The sequence below is a fragment of the Mercurialis annua genome, linkage group LG1-X, assembly GCF_937616625.2.
Source record: "Mercurialis annua linkage group LG1-X, ddMerAnnu1.2, whole genome shotgun sequence".
Classification (NCBI taxonomy): Eukaryota; Viridiplantae; Streptophyta; class Magnoliopsida; order Malpighiales; family Euphorbiaceae; genus Mercurialis; species Mercurialis annua.
In genome coordinates, this window is record NC_065570.1 from 15,309,214 (window position 1) to 15,333,051 (window position 23,838).

Genomic DNA, 23,838 nt, shown 5'->3' on the forward strand with positions numbered 1-23,838 from the left:
TGATTTCTAAAGCCTTAAATGACTTTTTCAAATAATATGTAAAGTACATCACTTTTTATTTTAAATTAAAAAAATATTTAGGCTTAATATATTTTTGACCTCTAAACTTTACCCTTTTATTCTCTATGACCTCTAAACTATTTTAGTGTTCCATTGGACCTCTTAACTATTTTTTTTTATTCTATTTAATCTCATGTCAGCAAAGCCATGTCAGCTATTTTATCCACGTCATCGTGCGTGGTGTGCACATTCCGAATGAGGAGTTAAATTGAACAAAAAAAAGAGTTAAGAGGTTAAAAAGAAGACGAAATTAGTTTAGAGGTCGCAGAGAATAAAATGGTATAGTTTAGGGGTCAAATAATGTATTAAGCCGAAAGATATTTGTAGGTGCATCTGCCAATTTACGGTTTGCAAATAAGAATGAAAATAGAAAAATTAAAAATTGATTTTAATCGATAAAACACAAGAAGGGGAGATTTTGTTAATGGGTGAGCTGAATAGAGTTAAGTCATCGAAAAAACATGGGAAGGCAGCATTTGATTCTTTTTTGTTGTCCATGTTTTTAGGGTTTGAAGATCAATCATTTTGTTATCGGTTCAATCTTTAGGGTTACGAAGCTCAATTTTGATTCATCGATTCTACCACCGCTACACCCACTAGGGCTTGCTACGATCAACGCCCACCTTTGATGGTTCGCAAGTGATCTGTCAGATGGCATCTTCTCATAATGTTGAGTTTGAGGCTGCAAATTTTCTGCAGAAACTCATCAGAGATTCTACCGATGAACCAGAAAAATTAGCTACCAAACTCTATGTGGTTCGTGTTCCTTTGATTCAGTTAATTGCTTAATGGATGTCATTATTCTTATGTATGTATGTATGTATGTATGTATGATTCAGATATTGCAACACATGAAAGCCAGTGGGAAGGAACATTCATTGCCATATCAAGTAATCTCAAGGTGAAGCTTTTTTATGCTTTTGGTTCCGTTGTTTCTCCGAAAATGATGAGAATTGTGTGAAATCACTTGTGAATACTCTAATGTGTGTGAAATCACTTGTGAATACTATTGTTTTTCCTCACTTCTGCTAGTCAAGAAGCTAACAGCATTTTAGTAATGAAAAAGTTTCAGGAAAGCATAATCTAGGAATTCTCACTCAGCTGCTCTGTCTTGGACTTTTAAAGCCACCATTAATTGGCCATGTAGCCCATTCTGTGCTGCAGCTTAACTTAACTAGTTTTTATCTTTGGATCACTTAGTTTCGATATCTATACTATGGTTGCCATATTTCATTTTGTCTATTCTTTTCTCACCATAATGCACTTTAATTGAACTTAAATTTTTTTCATCTTTCGGACTTATCTGATATAAGTTTCTTAAAGGGCCATGGAGACTGTCATCAACCAACATGGTCTTGATGTTGAGGCATTGATGTCTTCCCGCCTTCCCTTGACAGGTGGAAATCAAATGGGGGACTCTGCAGGTAACACAACCCGTTTTTGACCTTCATTGCTTCTTCTATTACTTTTTTGAAGTGACAGAATTTTACATGTGAGCATGCAGGATCTTCACAGGCAGTTCGGGTTACAAAAGATTCTAAAGTGGGAGTGGTTGAAAATGAATTTTCTAAAAGTGATACATTTGCCTCTAGCAGGCCACCCGCTGGCCCCAGTACGGCAGGCCAAGATTATCATCTAGGATCTGGAACTCATAGGAGCAGTCAGTCTTTTGACCATGAAAGTCCTTCCAGTGTGGACACTAGATCTGCCAACTCCCAATCCCAAGATAGAGGGGCGAGTCAAAAGGATGGAAAAAAAGCAGCCTCTAAGAGGAAGAGGGGTGATTCTTCTCTTTCATCTGAACCACATGTGGACAACCTCCAACAACAAGAACCTCGCAGTGCTGTAGCTAATATGAGGAAGGCGAAAACAAATAAGATTGATTCTTCGGGGAGTTTTCCTGCTAGAGGTAGTGAAAATGCCACCTTTAATAATGCGGTTCCTAGTCCTAATGCCGGCCATATAGAAGTTTCTTCTGCTCATTTATCAGCTGGACAACCAGGTGGCTCCCTTCCGCCTGCGCATGATAATTTTTCTTCCAGAAGTGCATGGAGTCAAAATAAAACTGGACCACCTCTAGAAAGATCCCAGGTTCCAAGATTTTCTTTTAACCCCATGTCGGGTAATGTGATGGCAGATATTCCATTAAACCAGTCAACATCATCGTCACCTGGAGCTGGTAAGCTTTAAATCATGTTAAATCAAATTAAGGTTAATTTTAAAGTTTGATTACCTGAGCTATCCCAACTATTTTCTATGTGTCACTGACATTGGTGAGACGGACTTTAAAGCCTTTGGGTTCCTTTGCAAGATTTTTTTCTTTTGTGCATTAAGAAGCCTTGGTATGATTGTATTTTAATGGAAGAAGGTAAAAAAAAAAAATTCCCCTCAAGAGAGACAACCTTTTAAAATTATTTTGAAACACACGAACCTTCTAAATTTTTAAAGTGGTGCAAATAACCCCTTCCATTAAACTTCGTTAAAAGCAGCCATTAATTCGCTGAAATGTCTCTCATAACCACATGAAAAAGCTCTAAAAATAACCTTAATGTTTACAATGTTTATCAATTTTATATTACCGAATCGTTGCAAAAAATGGCTAGATCAAAGCCTGACAATTCTGTCTTATATGTTTCATTTGGGTCCAAAAACACAATCTCCCCATCACAAATGATGCAATTAGCTTTGGGTTTTGAAGCTAGTGAGAAGAATTTTATTTGGGTTGTTTGGCCGCCTTTAGGGTTTGACATAAATTCAGAATTCAAAGGTGATCAATGGCGACCAAAAGGATTTGAGACACGAATCAAAGAATCAAGAAAAGTGTTATTACTACATAAATGAGCACGTCGGGCGGAAATCCTGAGTCGTAAGTCCATGTTTGCATTTTTGAGTCATTGTGGATGGAATTTTGTGCTTGAATCATTAAACAATGGAGTTCCATTGATTGGATGGGCTATGACAAGTGTACATTTTTTCAATGTTAAGTTCTTGAAGAAGAATTAGGGGTTTGTGTGAAATTATCTAGAAGGAAGAGGTGTGAATTTAGGTTTGAAGACGTAAAGTTTAAAATTGAAATGGCGATGAGTGAGACGAAGAAAGGGTGGAAATTAGGAGAAAAGCTGGTGAATAAGGATATGATAAAAAATGCCATAGCAAGATGAGGATGATTTTGAGGTGTCATCAAGTAACTCCTAATTCCTTTTCCAAATATACAAACTTGACACTTAAATTTTGATAATGGTGTCAAAAAGTGTCAGTTTGTAGGTTTGGAAAAGGAAAAAGGTAAAAAAGTGCTAAAAGATCCATAAATATAAAATTGATAAACATTGTAAACATTCAGGTTATTCTTGATCCTTTTTCCTATGTGGTTATGAGAGACACGTCAGTGAATTAACGGCTGTTTCTAACGGAAGGAGTTATTTCCACCACTTTTAAAATTTAGAAGTTTCATGTGTTCCAAAAATAATTTAAAGGGGTTATGTATCCTTTTAAGATATTTGAGGTTTTTTTTTTTTTGGTATCTTCTGCCTATAAAGTGATAACTTCAAATCCAAATATTTGAAATTAAAATGGAGCAATCATGGGCCATATCCTTGTTTAAAATTATTTTATGGTGGCATATTTCATAAAGAAATGATTTTTCTTGTCATTTTGATATTTTTAGTTGGGAGATTTTGATTTCCAAGTTTTACCTTAACAAAAGTTGGCATCAGAAGGGGATAAAAGGGCACTATATGAGAATTAAACAATGAAATATTAGTATAAGCTTATCATCATTGTATAAGCAGAAACATCAATTGCTTTTATTTTTGGGTTAATTACATATAAAATCACCACCTTTACGAAATTGCAAAAATAACACGACCTTTAAAATGTGGCAATTCAGGACACCACCTTTCATTTCTTTTCAAAAATAATACGGACACATTTTTAGTGGCGTTTTTGCTGACGTGGCATGACACGTGGCACTCCCATCAGGTGTCTAAGTCAGCAAAATTTTATCAAAAAACGTGCCCATGTTGTTTTTGAAAAGAAATGAAAGGTGATGCCCTGAATTGACACGTTTTAAAGGTCGTGTTATTTTTGAGAATTCGTGTAAAGTTGGTGATTTTATATGTAATTTACCCTTTATTTTTCTTGTTAAAAAATTGCCTGTATAGAGTCTAGGTCATTGTATCGAATATTTACGCAGTTACTTGCTGTCACTCATTTTTAGGTCCTATTAGCAAGGTTCAGGGAGGAATGCCTGTTTCATCTAGTTCGTACGCTATTGGAGAGCTAGGATATTCTGGTCAAGTTCCTTTTGGTGGTTTTGAATTTCAGAAGCATGTATCAGCTAAAGGTACTGCAACAAGTCCTGATAAGACAATAGAAGCCCAATTTGCTCCCTCTAATCGGGTAGATGACTTGCCAGCATCTTTTCCAACTGGAAGAGATGAATACGATGGAGGCTCAAATATGTATGCTGATTCAAACAGGACTATTCAGGTAACTTCTTTTTTCTTTAAGCCATTTCACTGGTTATGCTATAGTAAAATATATTTAGTTTCTATTTTGAAGATTCCATATTGCTTTCCATTATCATTTGTTAGATAGCAGAATAGGATTATTGAGGCTGCTTTGTCTTGTTTAATATTATCATAATGCATAATGTTAATTGTATCATAATGTCTTTTGCTAATCATTCCTGTACTAGAGTGTATTAATTGTTTGGCTTTTCCAAATCTGGTTTTCTATGCTGCTTATAGGTACATTGTTAAAAAGATTAGTGAACCCAGAGCTAGATTTTTGACTCCAATTGAACTGTTTGTTTTCTGGAACGTTTGATTTCGTGTTCATATACTTTTTCTTTCCCATGATCATTCCTTTTAAGCTTGTGTCCTATGTAAGGATTTCATTTCCGTTCCTATTTGCTGTCAACTCCAGTTTTGGCAAAATGTTTATGGAATGAACATGAGCTGATCTTTAACCAACTAAATTTATTATGTTATTATGGTTATATAACAAAGAGACTTCTTTTGATGATCTCTTTAGTTTGCAATTTCTGATTGAATAAAAGCTAATGCAATATTTTAAGTTCTATCATCTTTTGGCTTTTTGGGCTTTTAAAAATGTAAAGGCATCAAAGTAGCACGGAAATGGGAACAGGAAACAACAATGACATGAAACGAATACCGGAACGTGGAGAAACTCGTAAATAATAAAATTATTTATAAAGACGTAAATAATAAAATTATTTGTATAAGACACGAAACGTGGAGAAACATGTAAATAATAAAATTATAGAATTTTATTAATGTTAATATTTTAAAATTTAATTTATTTGTTTATGATAAGTAATGAAATAAATCAGTTAAATATATTCAAATTTAAGTTCATTACATATAATAAATTATCAATAATCTAAGAAAAATTAGAAGGTAAAATTTATAGTGGGAAATTGAATAGATTTTATTATTTGCGAATTTTTTAGGTATAGAACATGGGTGTTTAATTTTGTTATATACCGAAACAGACCGAGGCGCTTCGTACGAGTTCCCGAGAGTTTTGGTTTCTGAAATATTTTTGAAGCGGGTAACGCAGGTTTCTCAAAGTTTTCATGCTTCATAGATAGGCATTAATACGAGAATATGTTTAAATGATTAGTTTAAATCTACTCTTTTTAGTGCTTTCACAGTGGTTACTATGGTTTAGTCTTGCTGTCAGCTATGCTTCATCAATTGCAATATCAGGTTACATATTTTGATTTTAGCAGATTGGCTCCTCTGTATTCATTTGAGGGTTAGATCTAGCAAGAAGGCTAACATTTAGTTCAATATAGAATTTCAGGATATCCAAACCTTTTATATCAATCCCCTAAAGACTGACTATTTCATGCACATTTATAGACTGTTTTAAAATGTCATGCATACCTGTAGAGAAATAACGTTAGGGTTGAGGGCACTGTACTTTGTTATTGTTTATCAGCTGACAGTGAGGCAGTTTAGTCTTACATCAACTCTATATTTATTCTTCTTTTCTTTTCGAATATGTTCGTTTCCGAGGAGCTACTTAATTGAAAAAACTCCATAGAGCTTTGTTTAGTGCTCATAATTTCTAATACAACTTTACTTGCTAGTGTTCTTTTTTCTTGATTTGATTGATTGAAAAGTCTCTACTCAGTTGCCATCTTGTCTTTATGGGGTTTGATATGAATTTTCCTTTGGCTTGTATCATGCTATTATGCACGTGAACACCCTTTAGCACTCTGATGATCAGACCAAGTAGGCAACACTTTTGCCAATGTAATCTGGTACGTTATGATCTGATACATTCTTCAATGATTTGGTGGGTGGAACAAGAAAAGCGAAGTCAATTATAGTCTACCATATTCAAAATGAATGTTTGTTAGAGTTGGTGTTTGCAAATAGGACAACTAAGAATTCAATTTAAGAGATTTTTAGTTTTTGTTCTCTCTGTATTTTAGGTTTCTAACGTCTTGTCATGATTTCATCACTTTCTTTGTTATGTAGAAAATTTTTTTTCATTTGGAATCTGTCTCTACTTTACTTTTGAACTTTGTGGTTTAATGATTGTTATTTTGTTTGTTCTCTTATCACCAGAGTGGCCGCCAAATTAATAGTTCTGAAATGACAATGGTTAGAGGTAATGGTTCTAGAGATATAGGAAAATCTCCGGTTTCTCAATCTGGCAATCCTTTCAAGGATCAACAATTGAAACAGCTCAGGGCCCAGTGCCTTGTCTTTTTGGCATTCAGGTTGAGAGACCATTCCTTACGCTTCCACATATCCTTTAAATTTAAGAATCATGCTTTTTAAGCCTTCATGAGTGTGTGTATTCAAATACTATAGTTTTATACATATGCATACTGATATTTATTTTTGTTTTTCCAATCAACTTGCAGAAATGGCTTGATGCCAAAGAAACTACATCTTGAATTAGCACTTGGAAATAATTTTCCAAATGACGGTAAGAATTTACTAAATCCTTTGCTATCAAATGTTTGCGGAATTTGGACTTAAATAGTTTAAGCGTGGCTGTCCTTGGGCTTTGCAAACTCATTTTAGTGTTCTTGGGGTAAGCACGTGATGCTTAGTCCCAGGGTGAATGCTTGGCTTTAACTTTGCTTGCAATTTAGTATACTTTTTAAATGTTCATTACACATTCTGGTTTTGTTTCTGATTGATTTCTTGATGATTATCCGGTGATAATTCAGATTGGTCGCACAAAGAGCTGAGTGATAATAAAGGAAAGGTGCAATCTCCTCATGAGTCCAGTAGCATCCCTGAAGTTTCAATACCATTTGGAAGGCTGAATAATGTAAAGGAAAGTGATGGAGTTCCTCCAGGCACATCATCTAGTGGTAGATATTTGGAAGGCAACTCGTTGTCTAAAGAAGCTGATAAGAAAATGGAGGAAAAGAATGCTCAACTATCAGACCTCTCGGCGCTTGCATATGAGAGAAAACATCCTTTTGCTGCTAGAAAGCAGGAAGCTGAAATGCAGAGCGAAGACAAGGTGGAATCACAACCATTGTTCACCACCTCAATCCAGCAACCTGATTCAAAAAGGGGTACTTTTGCCTCTGGTAATCTAGTGGACAGAATGGACGATGGTCATATGCAAGCTGGAAGGGGCGACCTTGCATCTTCTGTAATGAGTGTAAACAAACAAGTGAACTCTGATTCCATTAGGTGGACTGGGATCGGAAGTCTTAAAGAGATTCCCCGGGAATCGCTTCCATCCTCTTCTGTTCAGCATGAGTTGATGCCTGACAGAAAAGATAATGGTCCCTGTCAGCTTCAAAGTCCTGGTAGCAGTAGTGTTTTTGGTAACTAACTGCTGATAATAATGTATCTTGTTTTTTCACTAGTTAGCAATTGAATTCTGCTAACTTGACTGAGATAATACTCGGTGGTTCCGATGGATCCTTTGATGAATTTCTCAGAGCAAGAAGTATTCTTATAAAGAACAATATATTAATGCTACGTTTTTCTGAATTATGAACCCAATGCATTCCTGAAAAGGTGCATAGTGATTGTTAATGGAACACTAAATAGTGCTCTCTATTTGCAGCAGGACAAGACGACGAAGAGAACAAGTCAGCTTCTACTGATTCTCCTCCATCTCCAAAGTTGACCATGTCAGAGAAGTGGATTATGAATCAGCAGAAAAATAAATTCTTGATTGAGCAAAAGTGGGTCCTAAAACAGCAAAAAACCAAAGAAAGAATTTCCACTTGTTTTGCAAAGCTGAAGGTTTGTTAAAAAAATCTGCGTGATTGGTGTAGCTTGTTACGTTTTTGTTATTTATTGATTTTTCTTCCATCTCTTCTTTCATATGAGTTTGATTTGGGTGAGGCTTTAACAATAGTTATATCTTAATACACCCCCGCACGCCATGCTCACTGGGTTTGAAGCGTGAACAAACAAGCACATAGGTCCATCTCACCTTACGGTCAATTTGTTATTTTTTTATTAATTATCCAAATGGGGTTTTCCAAGGATTGAATTCTAGACCTTTTGGTTAAAGGCTGTGATACCATATCAAATAACCACTTCACCAAAATGCTCAAGCTGTTGGGTGAGACTTTAACAATAGTTATATTTTAACTGTCACTAATGCTTACTATGCAGGAAACTGTGAACTCATCTGAGGACATCTCTGCAAAGACTAAAAGTGTCATAGAATTGAAAAAGCTTCAGTTGTTGGAGCTCCAACATCGTCTGAGGAGGTGGTTTCTTTTCTTAGTGACAATATCTTTAAATTGACGCAGTAAAAAAACATGACTTGGGGTTAATTTGGGTGTATTCCTTGTATGGTCAACATGTTATGTTCCGTTAAAAAAAACATGTTATGTTGATACTTATGAATATTTGGGCAGTGATTTCCTGAATGATGTCTTCAAGCCAATTACATCGGACATGGATCGCTTAAAATCATTTAAGAAACATAAACATGGTAGGAGGATAAAACAACTTGAGAAATTTGAACTGAAAATGAAGGAAGAGCGACAAAAGAGGATTCGTGAGAGGCAGAAGGATTTCTTTGCTGAGATAGAAGTTCACAAGTATGTACTTATCTTTTTCTATTTGAAGCCTTACTTATCTGTTATCTGTCGCTCACAGGTACACATGTTTCATGCATGTCCATCATACACACACAGAGCAATCTGTTTTACTTTTTTCCGCTTCCATTTCACAAGCCATACTTTCTTTTGACCTGCTTGGTAACCTTACTTTAGGGAAAAACTGGATGATGCGTTTAAGATTAGGCGTGAACGCTGGAAGGGTTTCAATAAATATGTGAAAGAGTTCCATAAAAGGAAGGAGCGTATCCATCGAGAGAAGATTGACAGAATTCAGCGGGAAAAGATTAATTTATTAAAAATTAATGATGTAGAGGGTTATCTGCGAATGGTTCAGGTTAGTTTATATTTATTAAATTTTGTTCTTGTGTTAAGCTGGTTATATGCAATTTTCATAGAACAAACTTTTGGTCTTTGGATAGGATGCGAAATCAGATCGTGTTAAGCAACTGCTGAAGGAGACAGAGAAATATCTTCAAAAGCTGGGATCCAAGCTTCGAGATGCAAAGGCTATGGAAAGGCACTATGAAAGTGATATAGGTGACGCAAGAGCTGCTATAACAGCTGAGGAGAATGAAGCTTCTTTGTATAATGAAGATGAAAGTGATCAGGCAAAGGTAAAACTCTTTCCTGTGTGTTTTCTGGAATTTACTCTAATCTTTATCTTTACAGGCGTAATGTCATCATTGATGATTTTTTTTTCTGTAGCATTACATGGAAAGCAATGAGAAGTACTATATGATGGCTCATAGGTATGAGCATTGCTGTTTGTTATTTGCTTTAATTTACTTTTTTTGTTTTCTATTTCCTTGATTAATAAATTCTTATTTTTTTTGTTTTTCTGTTATTGGTGCTTCGTTTTTTGATCTTGCATTTTATATCTGTATATCATGTGCTTTTACTTTTATGTTAGCTTGTTTACATGTACGGCCTACGCAAACTGGTAATAAGGTGTGCTAGCTTTTCAGTCAATTTTCTGTTTAATAAATGTCATGAAGAAAAGAGATTTAGGCTGTGGCATTTATATGTAGTGTTACAGATACAGCGAGCATTTATTTTCCTTATTTCTTTAATGAACTTCCATATTCAGCGAGCAATTATTTTCCTTATATCTATAATGAATTTCCATATTCAGATTTCAAGGTGCTATGCTATTGGAAACACAATCCCTCTCTACTTTTTCCTATGTTCACAATTTCAATTCTATCGACAAATATTGCACTAATTACCATCGTTTTGCAGCATTAAAGAGAGCATTGCGGAGCAGCCAATATGTCTTCAGGGTGGAAAATTAAGGGAGTGAGTAGAATGTCTTTTAAATTACCTTTTGTGTTTCCATCCATGTTTTTCCTTTTCCTGGAATTAGTGAATACTTTTTTCTTTTTGGATTTAGTGAATACATCTGTATTTTTGGGATGTGGATTTCAAGAAGTTTCTGTGTTTAATTGATTAAATGTACCTGTGGTATTTTATACTCATGATTTAAGCTTTCTATAATCATTTTCCAGTTAGATTTTTTTTTTAAATTATAGTTTTTGATGTTTAGGTACCAGATGAATGGACTCAGGTGGTTGGTTTCATTATACAACAATCATTTGAATGGCATTCTTGCTGATGAAATGGGCCTGGGGAAAACTGTTCAGGTGGTTTATCTTTTCTTATCCATTTCTTATTTATTATGATCTGAGTAAATTAATATTTGTCTTTTTGGTGAACTTGTTGCATTCAAATTGTGTATTTCTAGACATGAAACCTCTTTCCTAAAGGAGACGACCTAAAGCAACTTCTTCCTGTTTTTGGCAGGTTATATCTCTTATATGTTACCTGATGGAAACCAAAAATGATAGAGGTCCTTTTTTGGTGGTTGTACCGTCTTCAGTTTTACCAGGATGGGAGTCAGAAATCAATCTCTGGGCCCCAAGTGTACATAAAATTGTTTATTGTGGACCTCCAGAGGAGAGGCGTAGGCTATTCAAGTAATTGGAGATTAACATGAGATTCTCCTTTTTTCTGTGCTATCTTTTGTGTAACGTAATTCTAAGCTTGACAGCTCTTTCCCTTTTCAGAGAGAAAATTGTGCATCAAAAGTTCAACGTCCTATTGACAACATACGAGTATCTGATGAACAAGCACGACCGACCTAAACTGAGTAAAATACATTGGCATTATATTATAATTGATGAAGGTCATCGCATAAAAAATGCTTCTTGCAAGTTGAATGCTGACTTGAAACACTATCACAGTGCCCACAGATTGCTGTTAACTGGAACGCCATTACAGGTAATGGAGCTTCCTGACCGGCGTTTTTCTTTGTTTCTTATTATTCTATCATGTCAATGGTCCAAGATTAATAATTGTCTTGAGTTTCATTCTATGATTTCAGTCCCAAACAATGCCTTTTTTACCTTGAGTTCTGGTGCAAATTTAAAAAATGCACTCATTTTAATTTGTCCTTAATGCAGAACAATCTTGAGGAATTGTGGGCACTCCTGAACTTTTTGTTGCCTAACATTTTTAATTCATCAGAAGATTTCTCTCAGTGGTTCAACAAACCATTTGAGAGTAATGGTGACAATTCAGCTGATGAAGTAAGCCTTTTGAACTGATCTATTGTTGTTGACACTCATATTATTGCCTCCTTTTCTGTTTACTGTAACAAAATAATGATTCTTTTGTTTCTTATGTCCGGATCGACTTATTTAGGCTTTATTATCGGAAGAGGAGAATTTGTTAATCATAAACCGTCTTCATCAAGTTCTGCGACCATTTGTACTTCGAAGACTGAAACATAAGGTCCAAGAAAGAAATATTTATTGCTATTTGAAAATAAATTTGCTTATATATAAATAAAGAAAAAAAATTGCTCTAGCAAAAGAGCTGATATTTATATGGTTTCTTTATTCTGGTTAATTTTATGTCATAAACCATTTGGTTTTGGAAGCTCCTCTGACATGCTTTTTGGCATCTAAAAATTCAATTGGCTAGGTTGAGAATGAACTGCCTGAAAAGATTGAGAGACTTGTTAGGTGTAACGCTTCTGCATATCAGAAGCTTTTGATGAAGAGGGTGGAGGAAAATCTTGGATCCATTGTAAATTCAAAGGTGAAAACCATCCATTTATTCTCAATTAATTGGTATATTATCATGAGAAAAGAATACCTTTTATGCCTGTCAGGCAGTTAAATATTTTACCATAATTGTTTTTGCAGGCGCGATCAGTTCACAACTCAGTCATGGAGCTTCGGAATATCTGCAACCATCCATATCTTAGCCAAATTCATGTGGACGAGGCATACTTTTTTCCTAGTTAACTAGCCCTTGGCCGAAGTTTAGAAATAATTATTGTAGATAGTTGAGCTTTTTCTTTCTTAATACGCTTATCATCCCAAAATACCCCACCTTCTCCATGTTTTTTAGTTTATGGTCCAAACTTTCAAAATCATCAATTTTAGCATATCAAAAGTTTGGGCCATAAACGAAAAAATTCGAAAAGCTGGGGTATTTTTCGATGATTAAGCCTTCTATATAAGATGAATTAAGCTCATCAAGAAGTGGAGAGAATACATCTTGAAAGAGAAGTCTTTCACTCCTATATAACTCAACAGGCAACTTAAAACCATAGCCTGAAGAACGAGCTGAATATAAGGCTTTCCGGTCAAGATGGATAAAATTCAGTGAATCCTCCTATAAGCTCTTGTTGTTTATCAATTAAATTATGTAAAAATTAAAAGAATCCCCCTGAAAGCTCCAGTAGCTTAGACCCATATAGGATCTGAAAAGAGCACCTACAAATTTCCCTTTAACTCTTTATTTTTTTACAACTTTGGGAGATAGTCTCTGTGATTTTGCTCCATATTATTGATTTCCTTCTCTCATCTTGTCTAAGCCTTGATTTGGATTACCTTCTGTAGGTCGATAATTTGATACCCCAGCATTTTCTGCCGCCAATTCTTAGGCTTTGTGGAAAGCTGGAGATGTTAGATCGGATACTTCCCAAGCTGAAAGCAGCTGACCATCGGGTATGATTTTCTTTCTCTAGATTTTGTGAAATATAGTATTTGATGCTCACTATTAGTTGGTATTTGTTGCATTGTATTAATGAGAAGCAGGATTGACAAAGAGTTCGAATCTTATATGAAGTGTTTGAAATTGGATTGACATTAAGAATTAATCGAGCACTCTTCTTTCTTGTTATGTTTTTAAGCTTTTTTTCCCTCTAGATGCATTAGATAGTTCAACTCCTCGTATTTGTCTCTTAGTATGTTGTGAAAGAAATATGTATGATTGCTTTTCTTTGTGTGCTGCTAATTCTCTAGTGTTGGTTCTTTTTTAATTTGAACCATGGCTTATGCCTTCTCTCAAATTAGGAACTTCCAGGATTTTTTCTTGATTGATGAGAGTATTTTTACTTGGTGGTTATTTTACTTAGTATTTTAAATTTGGCATTGTTCTAGTGTTTTGATGATATTTACTGCTATAAATGGGACCGTGCAGGTTCTTTTCTTCTCAACGATGACTAGGCTGCTTGATGTTATGGAGGAGTATCTCACCATGAAAAAGTATCGATACCTCCGCCTGGATGGTCACACTTCTGGGAATGATCGTGGTGCCCTTATAGAACAGTTCAACCAATCAAATTCTCCTTATTTTATTTTTCTGCTCAGGTACATCATTTAATGTGTATTTATTATATTGGGATCTTTCTGCTCCAGGTTTTCCATAGAGAGTTTGATAGAAGGGCATATTGTGTGACTCTGACATTGCAGAACTTGAGACAGGAGATTTTTTTTGTTTAGAATTTTTTTTTTGAAGTGATCATTCTTTGGCTGCTAAATGTCAAGATTTATAACTGAAAGTAAGCATACTGGGGTATATATTGAGGGAAATCTAGATGTGGATATGTGATGAGCTCTAGGCAATTTGTTTCTCAATTTCTTCTTTCCAAAAGATTGGTAATCTGCAGTAAGACTGACATGGGGAAATGGGATCATTTTGTAATACAAGTTATGCAACCATTTGGCACATTCGAGATTTTGTATGAATGAGTTTTGCATATATTGTTTGGATTCCATATTGGTAAAGGTTGTGGTGTGAATCGAGAAATGATTTATTTGCTGATAACTTTACTAAACACTGTACGTCAAGTAAGCTTTACCCAATTACTTTTTCTAATCTTACTGTATTGATGTGCTACTTAATAATTGTGACAATAAATGTTATATGCCGTAAAAAGTTTCTATTTGCATTTGCACAAAATTGGCATGCTTAAGAGTAGATAAGTTTTCATCAGACTAACATTTAAATATGCGGTGTTAGCATTCGGGCTGGTGGTGTAGGAGTGAATCTACAAGCCGCCGACACTGTCATCTTATTTGACACTGATTGGAATCCTCAGGTCAGAAATGAAATTGCAACCTGTTATAAATGAACTCTTAGGCTGTCATTCTAATGTTCTAATTTTATAATTGTGCATTTTCAGGTGGATCTTCAAGCACAAGCAAGGGCTCATAGGATTGGTCAGAAGAGAGATGTGCTTGTTCTTCGATTTGAAACAGTATATCTTTTTTCTTTTCTTTTTGCTGTTGTCTTTTGGGATCTGCTCATTTTGATTTCTGAATTTGGAACTGCCATATTACCGATCTATCAAGAATTTGGCTACACAGATTGGGTGGATTAGTTACAATACCTTACTGGATAGGAATATATAAATATCATATTTTATCTTAGGAATCACAAACGAGGTTTCAAGAAATGTGTATCTTTTTTTGCTTTTTCCTCTCTGAAACTTTTTAATTTCACTCACACTTTTATGAATGGTACTTATTTCAGTTTTACTAGTATGCTAGTAAGATAGGAATTTTGTTGCAGTAGTAAGCTACAAGACATCTGAAGGTAAAAAAAAGGGTACCATTTAGGAAACCTACTTTTTCCTATTACTTTTGCTTCGTAATTGGAATCAATTCAAATGAGGAAGTTAATTCAAATGCTAAAGCTCATTTCAGAAAACGAACAAGTTGAATCTAGCAGGCTTATTTGTGCTGTGCATAATCTATCTACTTATCTTACAATTTGAATTTGCAGACTGATATGCATTTTTCTTAGGTATGTCAAACTACATTAATGAAGTATATGTGATGATCAGATGCTGTAGATTGGCGATTTTGATTTTTTTTCCTGATTCTTGGACCTCAGAGTTTTGGGATATATGTGATGTGTATTCATTGATTTTGTACTTTGATAGTTTGATTTTTGTTAAACTGGTTATTTTCTTAGGTTCAAACTGTTGAAGAACAAGTTCGAGCTTCAGCTGAGCATAAACTGGGGGTTGCCAATCAGAGCATCACTGCTGGTTTCTTTGACAATAATACAAGGTGATCTTGGATATCTGTTTAGCATAAGATTGGTATAAAACTTCAAAGAAGTTCCTTAGTGTTTTGCTTAGCACTAATATTTCTTTTTGTGGGAATTTCTCATACATTTTACAGTGCAGAAGACCGTAAGGAATATTTAGAGTCCCTTCTACGAGAATGCAAGAAAGAGGAAGCTTCCCCTGTATTAGATGATGATTCTCTAAATGACCTCTTAGCTCGCAGGTAAAAATATGTTTTGATTTTTTTGAAGTTTATTTCTTGTTGCTAAAGAAATAGAAGTTGTTCTTGCCATATATCAATAAAGGTAGTTCAGGTTTAGTTATTTAGAATGGTCTTTTTCTCATTGCTTAAAAGGTCCACATTTGATTCTGATTATCATTTGTATTGCTAGTGCTATTTGCACTTTAAGCTTATGAGCTTTCATTGGAGGAGATTGTGATTGGATTGATAATTATGTGTTTTTTGTCCTCACCTTTACACTAAAGTGTTTTGGCTAAATGGTTTTATGTGTAATTAGTAATGTGGTTGGTATGGCAGGAAATCACTTAGATGTAAGTTTCCAGTTCATCGCAACTAAGTTGTTATCCAGCTGTTGACAACTAAGTTGTCATCTCCTTTCATCGCTTATTTAATGAATTAGGTTAGGTATTGATAGAAGCTGACTGCTCATGAACTTGAGCCCCCCAGATTCAAGTCCAACTAATAGATTGCTTAGCACATATAAACCTACTTTGACTAGCTGATGTGTTTTTTTAATATGGTTGATCAACCAAGCTCACTTTATATTAATGGAGCACTTTCTCAATTCTACTAGTTGAGTTGTTTTTAAACGTATGGGTTAACCTGAGTAGGCTCAAGACTGAGTGTCAGTATTTGTTTGACAGCTCTGCTCAAAGTTCAGACAGTAAAAGGACAATTAGTCAAGAAAATCAGGGAATGGTTTTTTTCTTGATAGCTGTTTTTTGACATCTGAAGTTATGTGCATAAATATGCTAAACTGGGTCATATTCAGTCTAAAATGAGAATATTTTGTTAGAAATAGTACTTCATGTGGGGATGTTGTATCTTTTCTAATATTTTGTTACCCCTTAACTAAAGTAATACCTAGGAACCGTAAACATCAATGAACTGCTCCCGCCCTTGTCTTCATGACTTTATTGATGAGCTTGTAGTTCACTATGTAAGGATATTTTCTTTTTGTTGGTTAAAAACTCTAGAGTTTGAATTTTGATAGACTTCAAGATTTTTCATTTATTATGTTGTATTGACATGTACTGTTTTATTTTCTGACTTTGATTATTTATGGATCTTGTTATTGACAAATGGAATTTTCCTTGACTTTTAATGTACTCTGGCAGTGAGGCAGAGATTGATATATTTGAATCAGTTGACAAACAGAGGAAGGAAGAAGAGAGGGTAAGAATACATATTCAAGTATTTGCGACTCAAATACTTATCTTTGGGTCTGCTATCTAATGTTTCTCATCCTACAGGCAAAATGGAAGAGTGTGCTACTGGGACAGGGTATGGATGTAACTGAGCCACCGCCTCCTCTGCCTTCTCGCCTGGTTACTGATGATGACTTGAAATCGTTCTATGAAATGATAAAGTTGTACGATGTACCAAAGGCTGAGGTAGTATCTAGTTTTAGTTTCGGGGTGAAGCGGAAGGGCCAGTCCCTTGGGGGTCTTGATCCTAAACATTATGGAAGGGGCAAACGTGCACGAGAGGTTTGTCAAGCATATTTGGTTTATAAGAAGCATATGCCTACAGTATTGTAATGTTTCCTTTTTACCTTTATTAGGTGCGTTCCTATGAAGAGCAATGGACGGAAGAAGAATTTGAAAAGATGTGTCAGGCTGACTCTCCTGAATCCCCTAAATTGAAGGAAGAAGTGATTGAAAGCAAGTTGCCAAAAGATCCTAGTGTACCTGTGAGTACAGAAGCTGAGGCCCCACTTCCAGCACTTCCCCCACTTCCTCCACCACAAACCATACTTCCTCCACTTCCTACACCACAAGCCTCAATTCCTCCACCACAAGCCTCAATTCCTCCACCACAAGCCATAATTCCTCCACCACAAGCCATAATTCCTCCACTTCCTCTATCAGTAGCCATGGAGACTAAACTACTGCAACATAGCAAAGAGGCAACTCCACCATCTAAGCGAGGGCGTGGCAGGCCAAGAAGAACAACTTCAGATAAATCTCCAACAGCAGTGGTACTTTCAGCTCCAGCAGGAGTCAGAAAAGTGGATATAGGGTTGCAGAAGGGAATTGAATCAATCCAACTGAAACCCTTTGGTCCTGGTACTTTGCCTGGTTCTAGTATAAAAGGTTTTAGTCCAGCTGCCCCCCTGGCCAGTACAGTGAGTACTCCTAGTCCCGAGTCTGCAATCTCTTCACCTTTCAAAATGCCCAGAGCGCAGTCTACTCCTGCTTCTGGTGTTACACCTTGCTCACAGTCTAATTCTACTTCTGTTATGACACCTGGCTCCCAACCTACTTTGGCTTCTGGTGTTGCACCTAGTTCTCAATCTAATTCTGCTTCTCTTATGACACCTGGCTCCCAATTTACTTCTACTTCTGTTGTTACTCCTGGCTCACAATCTGCTACTGCTGCTTGTGTTCCTATCCAATCAAGAGGACGCGGTCGGAAAGCTCAGAGTGGTGCACAAGCACCGCGGCGTAGGGGGAAAAAACAGGAGGTATTACTGCCTACTACTGAGAATTTAGCAGTTCCTGCTCTAGGTTCAAATGAACAGCCACTTAATATTTCTACTATTCCATCAGCCAGTGTCGTAAGTGTGACAGTTTCCAGTGTCCCCACATCTCATTCCCATGGTATTCTAACTGGTTCTGTTGCTGTTAAACTTCACGATGGAACCACTACTCATTCTGAATCAGCTTTGGATTCTAAGTTAGCTCTATCTATCTCTTCTGTTTCTACTACCACTCAATGCCCTCCTCCTCCCGCTTCTGCTCCTATGCAAATGAAAGGGCATGGCCGGAAGACACAAGCTGGAGCAGTAGGAACACCACGACGTAGAGGAAGGAAACAAGTGTTGGTTTCGCCAGCTTTTCCAGATGCTTTGGTGGGTCAGATTTCTACATCAGATTCGCTTCCACAGAATAAACTCGAGGAGCCATTGGGAAGTAAAGTTGCAGTAGGGGTAAGTGACCAAGGGACTTACGATCGTGAACAAAAAGATGTTGACCGGGATAAATCAACTACAAAAGTTGTTCAGGATGGAAAATTTAGTGAGCAATTGGATGACGTAGTGCAGAATGAGCAACCAATCTGCTCAGATACTAATCCTGATAATATAAGTAAGTTATGTGCGTGTAAAAATGCTATTGGAACTTGTGCAAAATAGAATACTATCTGACGATATTTGAAGAACTACTCTTTGCAGGTACATCTCCTGGAAAGACTCTAAGCGGTGATGTGAATAATGTGGATACTGTGACAAAGGAGTTTTCAGCTGAAAATACCTCTTTGAAAGCTAATATTGGCGAACAAGGTAATGAAGCTGGTGTTGCCCCAGCTGTACCTGTGATATGTAATACTCCTTCAGAGGTAGTTCAGAGCCAAAGCTCAGAGGATAAAGTTTGCACAGTTGTTGACAATGAAAAAGAGTCATTGCCTAGTTCTGCTGTTGTAGATAGCATTTCCAAATCTGTTCATCAGGTGGCTGTAGAGATTGCTTCTAATTCCCAGACAATTGTATTTTGTCCTCCGACTTCTCCAGCTTACCTATCCATCCCTCCTGAAGCCGTCCATGGTAAGAGGCAAGCTCGAAAGGCTCCAAATAGAGCGGAAGCACCCAAATGTAGGGGAAAGAAACAGGGTCTGGTTTCAACTGCTGTTGATGCTTCAGTTGGTCAGGATCCCAAAATGCATCCAGAGTCACAGAACAAATTAAGGGACTTATCAGGAAGCAGGGCAATGTCTTTGAGAAGTAGACAAGAGAGAGATCTCAAGGAACCTGCAGATATTGTTCAGGTACTTCATGTTATATTCTATGCTATTTCTATATGTTGGAAAAAAGGCCTACTAACCTATAATAGCCAAAACATAAATGTGTGCAGTTTCCCTAACTCCGTAGCATGTTACTGTATCCATTTTATCCTGAATTTTGGAGTCTTAGATTCAGTTGTTCAAAATCTTTTTAGTTTCTTGACAAATTGATCCACATTTTACACATCCAAAAATTGTGAAAGAGTTTTATTATTTTTATTATGACGTAATTACTTGGTATCCCTTGAGGTTTGACATCGTACACTAGTCAGTCCCTAATAATTAAGTTATCTTTTTATTTTGTAATATCATATCAAAATGTTATTTAGTTAGATTTTCTATTAGTCAACGGTTAGTTAGGAAAAATAAAATTAGTAAATACTGTATAACTTTTTTGAGGGTTGATGTATTATACTAATCGGTCTTTTCATTTTAGCATATCACACATTTTACCACCATTTATATTCTTTTTCAACGAATTCAGATTTTCAAATATAACATGATAAAAAAAAGCCTAATACTTTAACACCCCCCCTCCCGATCTTTTAGCTCCTTTTCAATCCTACCATGACGTTGAAAACTGGTCAATTTTACTCTATTTTGCATTTTATCGTTTTCATTGTACCCCAATTTTTTTAATTTTTGTCAATTTTTTAACTTAAATGATGAAATCATTTAATTGACTAGTCTAAAGATAAAATTAAATTCATTTCCATTCAAAAAAGTACAAATAAGTCCTTTATTTTTAAAAACTAACTAAAAACCATAATCAAATTAAAACTAATTTAAATTCTTGATTAATTTAACCAAATCTAAATAAATTTTAAACACATATTCTAGAAATGGAGAGCGTTTTTGTATTTTTCCCAAATGAAAAAGACGTCAATTTAATATTTCAGGGTACAGTTGAAAAACAATGTGAACAATCGATTTTAAAATTTCTGACCAACAGCTTTAGATTTATGGTGTAAATTGTTTGAAGGCAGAGCTGGAATTTACACGAAGACCTATACTTCAAAGTTCTCGAGATCTCTTTTTAACTTGCAAAAATAGTTTTACTGTTGATATTATAATTTCTGTTCGGGTATTATGCCCTTTTGCAATCATGTTCAATTCTTTAACTGATTCAAATAATTTTAGGAGACATATTTCCCCAGTGGCCTAGGTTGTCAAGATCCTAAACGAAAAGAAACCACCGGAATTCCTGCTTTTGGTCGAATTCAGACTGCTGATGTTACTGATGTTGCTCGTGTAATGAAGGAAATCTTTTCCGAAACTAGCTCGCCTAAGAATAGAATGGGGGAGTTTGCTAGGAACAAAGGCACAAGCACCCTAGTTACACCTTTATTAAGTAAGACGCCTGTGGAGGTCGTAAAAACCCAAAACTCAGAGGAAAAGATGCACCCAACTAAGTCAACTTCAGAAACAGCAATTCCAATTGCAGAGATTTCAGTTGATAGTTCCAGAGAGTCTGCAGATGGTGTCAGTATGGAAGAGGACCATGTATCTGCTTTGATTCTAAAAAATGATGGATCTGCGATTAACTTGGCAGATGCAGAACAGGCTTCTTACGTAAACCCATTAACAGGGAGCAATACGGACATCACCGAGACAGTTCTGGTCACTGATAGGGAAAATGTGAATCTTTCTTCTAACCATTCTGGTCCCAATCAACTTGGTGGTGGTACAAGTTCACCATCCTCTGTGAATGAGGTAGTTTCAGCAGTTGAATCTGAGCCCTCTGGACCTTACAAACTTACTGGTCCTTGTCAAAGGTTTTCTGGAAATGAAACATTTTCAACAGTTGCATCTCAAGGTTCGGCAGAGCCATCTAGAACAACTAAACCGTCTCTCAGTCGCGATGGATGTGCTGATCCTAATCCAGGGTCTGCTACTAATGATGTGCTATTAACAATTGCATATCAGGATGCAGCAGATCCTTCTGGCGGAAATGATTTTTCTTCTTGCATACCTAACCCTCAGGTACCTGCTCGTCTGAATCCTCAGACCTCTAAAAATGAGGTACTTGTAACATTTCCATCTCAAGGTGCAGTAGGGACTTCTGGAGTGACACATGATACATTTGGAAATGAAACAGTTCTTTCTTCGGATGAGCCTAAAAAATCTGTTCCCCTTTGTAATAGCAACCTTGAGCAGTGTACAGCAGATCTTGGAGCGAATATTTTGGAAGACATCAGTGAAATGCAACAGCCTTTTGAGAGCTCTGAGGATGGTCATCTGGAAATTCACAATGTTGAAGAAGGAATGTCTTTCCCAGCTGATGGTGCAAGGGAATCTGAGTCTGCAGATAGCGTCAACATGGAAGAGGACCATGCATCTGCTTCCGCCATAAATATTACGGATGCAGGACATGGTTCTTATGAACATCCAATTGCATGTGCAGCTCCGGTCACTGTTGGGGAAATGGAAAATGTTTCTTCTAATAAATCTGCTCCCGATCAACTTGGTGGTCCTAATCCAGCTTCCTCTGGGATTGTAGTAGTTTCAACAGTTGAATCAGAACCCTTTGGATTGACTAAATTTTCATCTAGTCTTTCTGGTCCTAGTCCAGCGTCTGCTGGGGATGAGATAGTTTCAACAGTTGTACATCAAGATTTAGCAGAGCCATCTGGAACAACTAATCTGTCTTCCTGTATACCCAGTCATGATGTGCCATTAACAGTTGCATCTCAAGGTGAAGCTGAGCCTTCTGGAGTGACTACCGACTCTGATGGACCTATTCGTCCCAGTCCAAAGTCTGAAAATGAGCTACTTGCATCTCAAGGTGTAGCAGATCCTTCTGCAATGACTACCGACTCTGATGGACCTACTCGTCCCAGTCCAAAGTCTGAAAATGAGCTCCTTGCATCTCAAGGTGTAGCAGATCCTTCAGCAATGACTACCGATTCTGATGGACCTACTTGTCCCAGTCCAAAATCTGAAAATGAGCTACTTGCATCTCAAGGTGTAGCAGATCCTTCTGCAATGACTACCGACTCTGATGGACCTACTCGTCCCAGTCCAAAGTCTGAAAATGAGCTCCTTGCATCTCAAGGTGTAGCAGATCCTTCAGCAATGACTACCGATTCTGATGGACCTACTCGTCCCAGTCCAAAATCTGAAAATGAGCTACTTGCATCTCAAGGTGTAGCAGATCCTTCTGCAATGACTACCGACTCTGATGGACCTACTCGTACCAGTCCAAAGTCTGAAAATGAGCTACTTGCATCTCAAGGTGTAGCAGATCCTTCTGCAATGACGCATCAACTTATCCAAAGCAGCGAGCATGGTCATGTGACTGTGAACAATGATGATAAAGCTGTGGCTGGAAGTGGGGAGGATGAATGTTTTGCGAGCTGTGATACTGGGGTAAATCTGTCAGCACCATTGCCAAGCGAAGTCACTGCTAAATTTATCGATAAAAAGGGCGTGTATCAAATAGATAATTCACCGGATAAGCTAGCTGAAAGCAGTCATCCTACATCTTCTCTGGTTGAGAAAGAAAATTTTGATGCCTTATGTGAGAAGGAGAAAGGTAGGAACGATAAACTTCCAGAATCAGTATCAGAGGATAAACGTCAAGAATCAATATCAGAGGATAAACGTCAAGAATCAATATCAGAGGATAAACATCAAGAATCGGTATCAGAGGGTAAACACCAAGAATCTCAAACAGGGATCGGAAGTAATGATGTGGAATAATGACCAACAGTGAATCTGAATTAGGGATGGGTAATGAGGGTTCACCACCTGAAGGAGAGATGATGGGTGATAAGGGTACTAAATACTGTAAAGTTCTGGTTTAATCCTCTATTAGCTAAACAATTTACTGTTTTTTTGCTTGTATAAATCAAAGAAATTGTACTAGTTAAAAAGCCATGCATGGATCTGGAATTCAGGAAATATCATCTTGTAACATGTCATGATGATTGTTGTAGTAAGTTGCCGACTTTAGAATTATCTTAGGTTCTGTGTAAATAGCCATTTTCATGCGGGAGTTACTATGGCAGGTTACTAAATTTAAGCTGCAAACTAGAAAATGCTAATAATATAGGAAAATTCACGTATAAAAGTATCTATTTTTTTTTACTTCTACACGGATAAGCTAAAGATGTCACACATTTTTTCTAACTTGATGTTTATACCAGTGATTTAAAACCCGGACCGGACCGGCCGGTTCAACCGGTTCAACCGAGAACCGGAGGCCTGTCCGGTCCGATTGTATCCTAAAACCCGGATTTCCGGTTTAACCGTTTTGAACCGGAAAAAACCGCCAATAACCGGAGAACCGTTAAAACC

At 36.5% G+C, this 23,838-nt stretch overlaps 1 protein-coding gene across 4 annotated transcripts; it reads left to right on the forward strand.

The window, feature by feature from the left end:
* Nucleotides 1-409: 409 nt before the first annotated feature.
* Nucleotides 410-23,499, forward strand: LOC126653505 (chromatin structure-remodeling complex protein SYD). Of its 4 annotated transcripts, none has more exons than XM_050347416.2 (33): nucleotides 410-816; nucleotides 900-961; nucleotides 1,384-1,484; nucleotides 1,565-2,239; nucleotides 4,277-4,548; nucleotides 6,663-6,817; nucleotides 6,965-7,029; nucleotides 7,277-7,891; nucleotides 8,137-8,318; nucleotides 8,697-8,794; nucleotides 8,945-9,130; nucleotides 9,305-9,485; nucleotides 9,571-9,765; nucleotides 9,857-9,900; nucleotides 10,391-10,447; nucleotides 10,695-10,791; nucleotides 10,952-11,124; nucleotides 11,215-11,428; nucleotides 11,611-11,736; nucleotides 11,852-11,941; nucleotides 12,134-12,250; nucleotides 12,358-12,438; nucleotides 13,060-13,167; nucleotides 13,643-13,812; nucleotides 14,465-14,543; nucleotides 14,628-14,702; nucleotides 15,422-15,519; nucleotides 15,634-15,741; nucleotides 16,878-16,935; nucleotides 17,013-17,249; nucleotides 17,324-18,848; nucleotides 18,935-19,524; nucleotides 20,680-23,499. In XM_050347416.2, exons 1-33 carry the CDS (start codon nucleotides 712-714, stop codon nucleotides 23,239-23,241), a joined length of 9,501 nt encoding a protein of 3,166 aa, XP_050203373.1. In that variant the 5' UTR covers nucleotides 410-711; the 3' UTR covers nucleotides 23,242-23,499. The 4 variants fall into 4 exon arrangements, with proteins under 4 accessions (XP_050203373.1, XP_050203379.1, XP_050203384.1 ...); XM_050347422.2 differs by having other exon boundaries at nucleotides 8,140-8,318; XM_050347427.2 differs by having other exon boundaries at nucleotides 7,277-7,873.
* The last annotated feature ends 339 nt before the right edge of the window (nucleotides 23,500-23,838 follow it).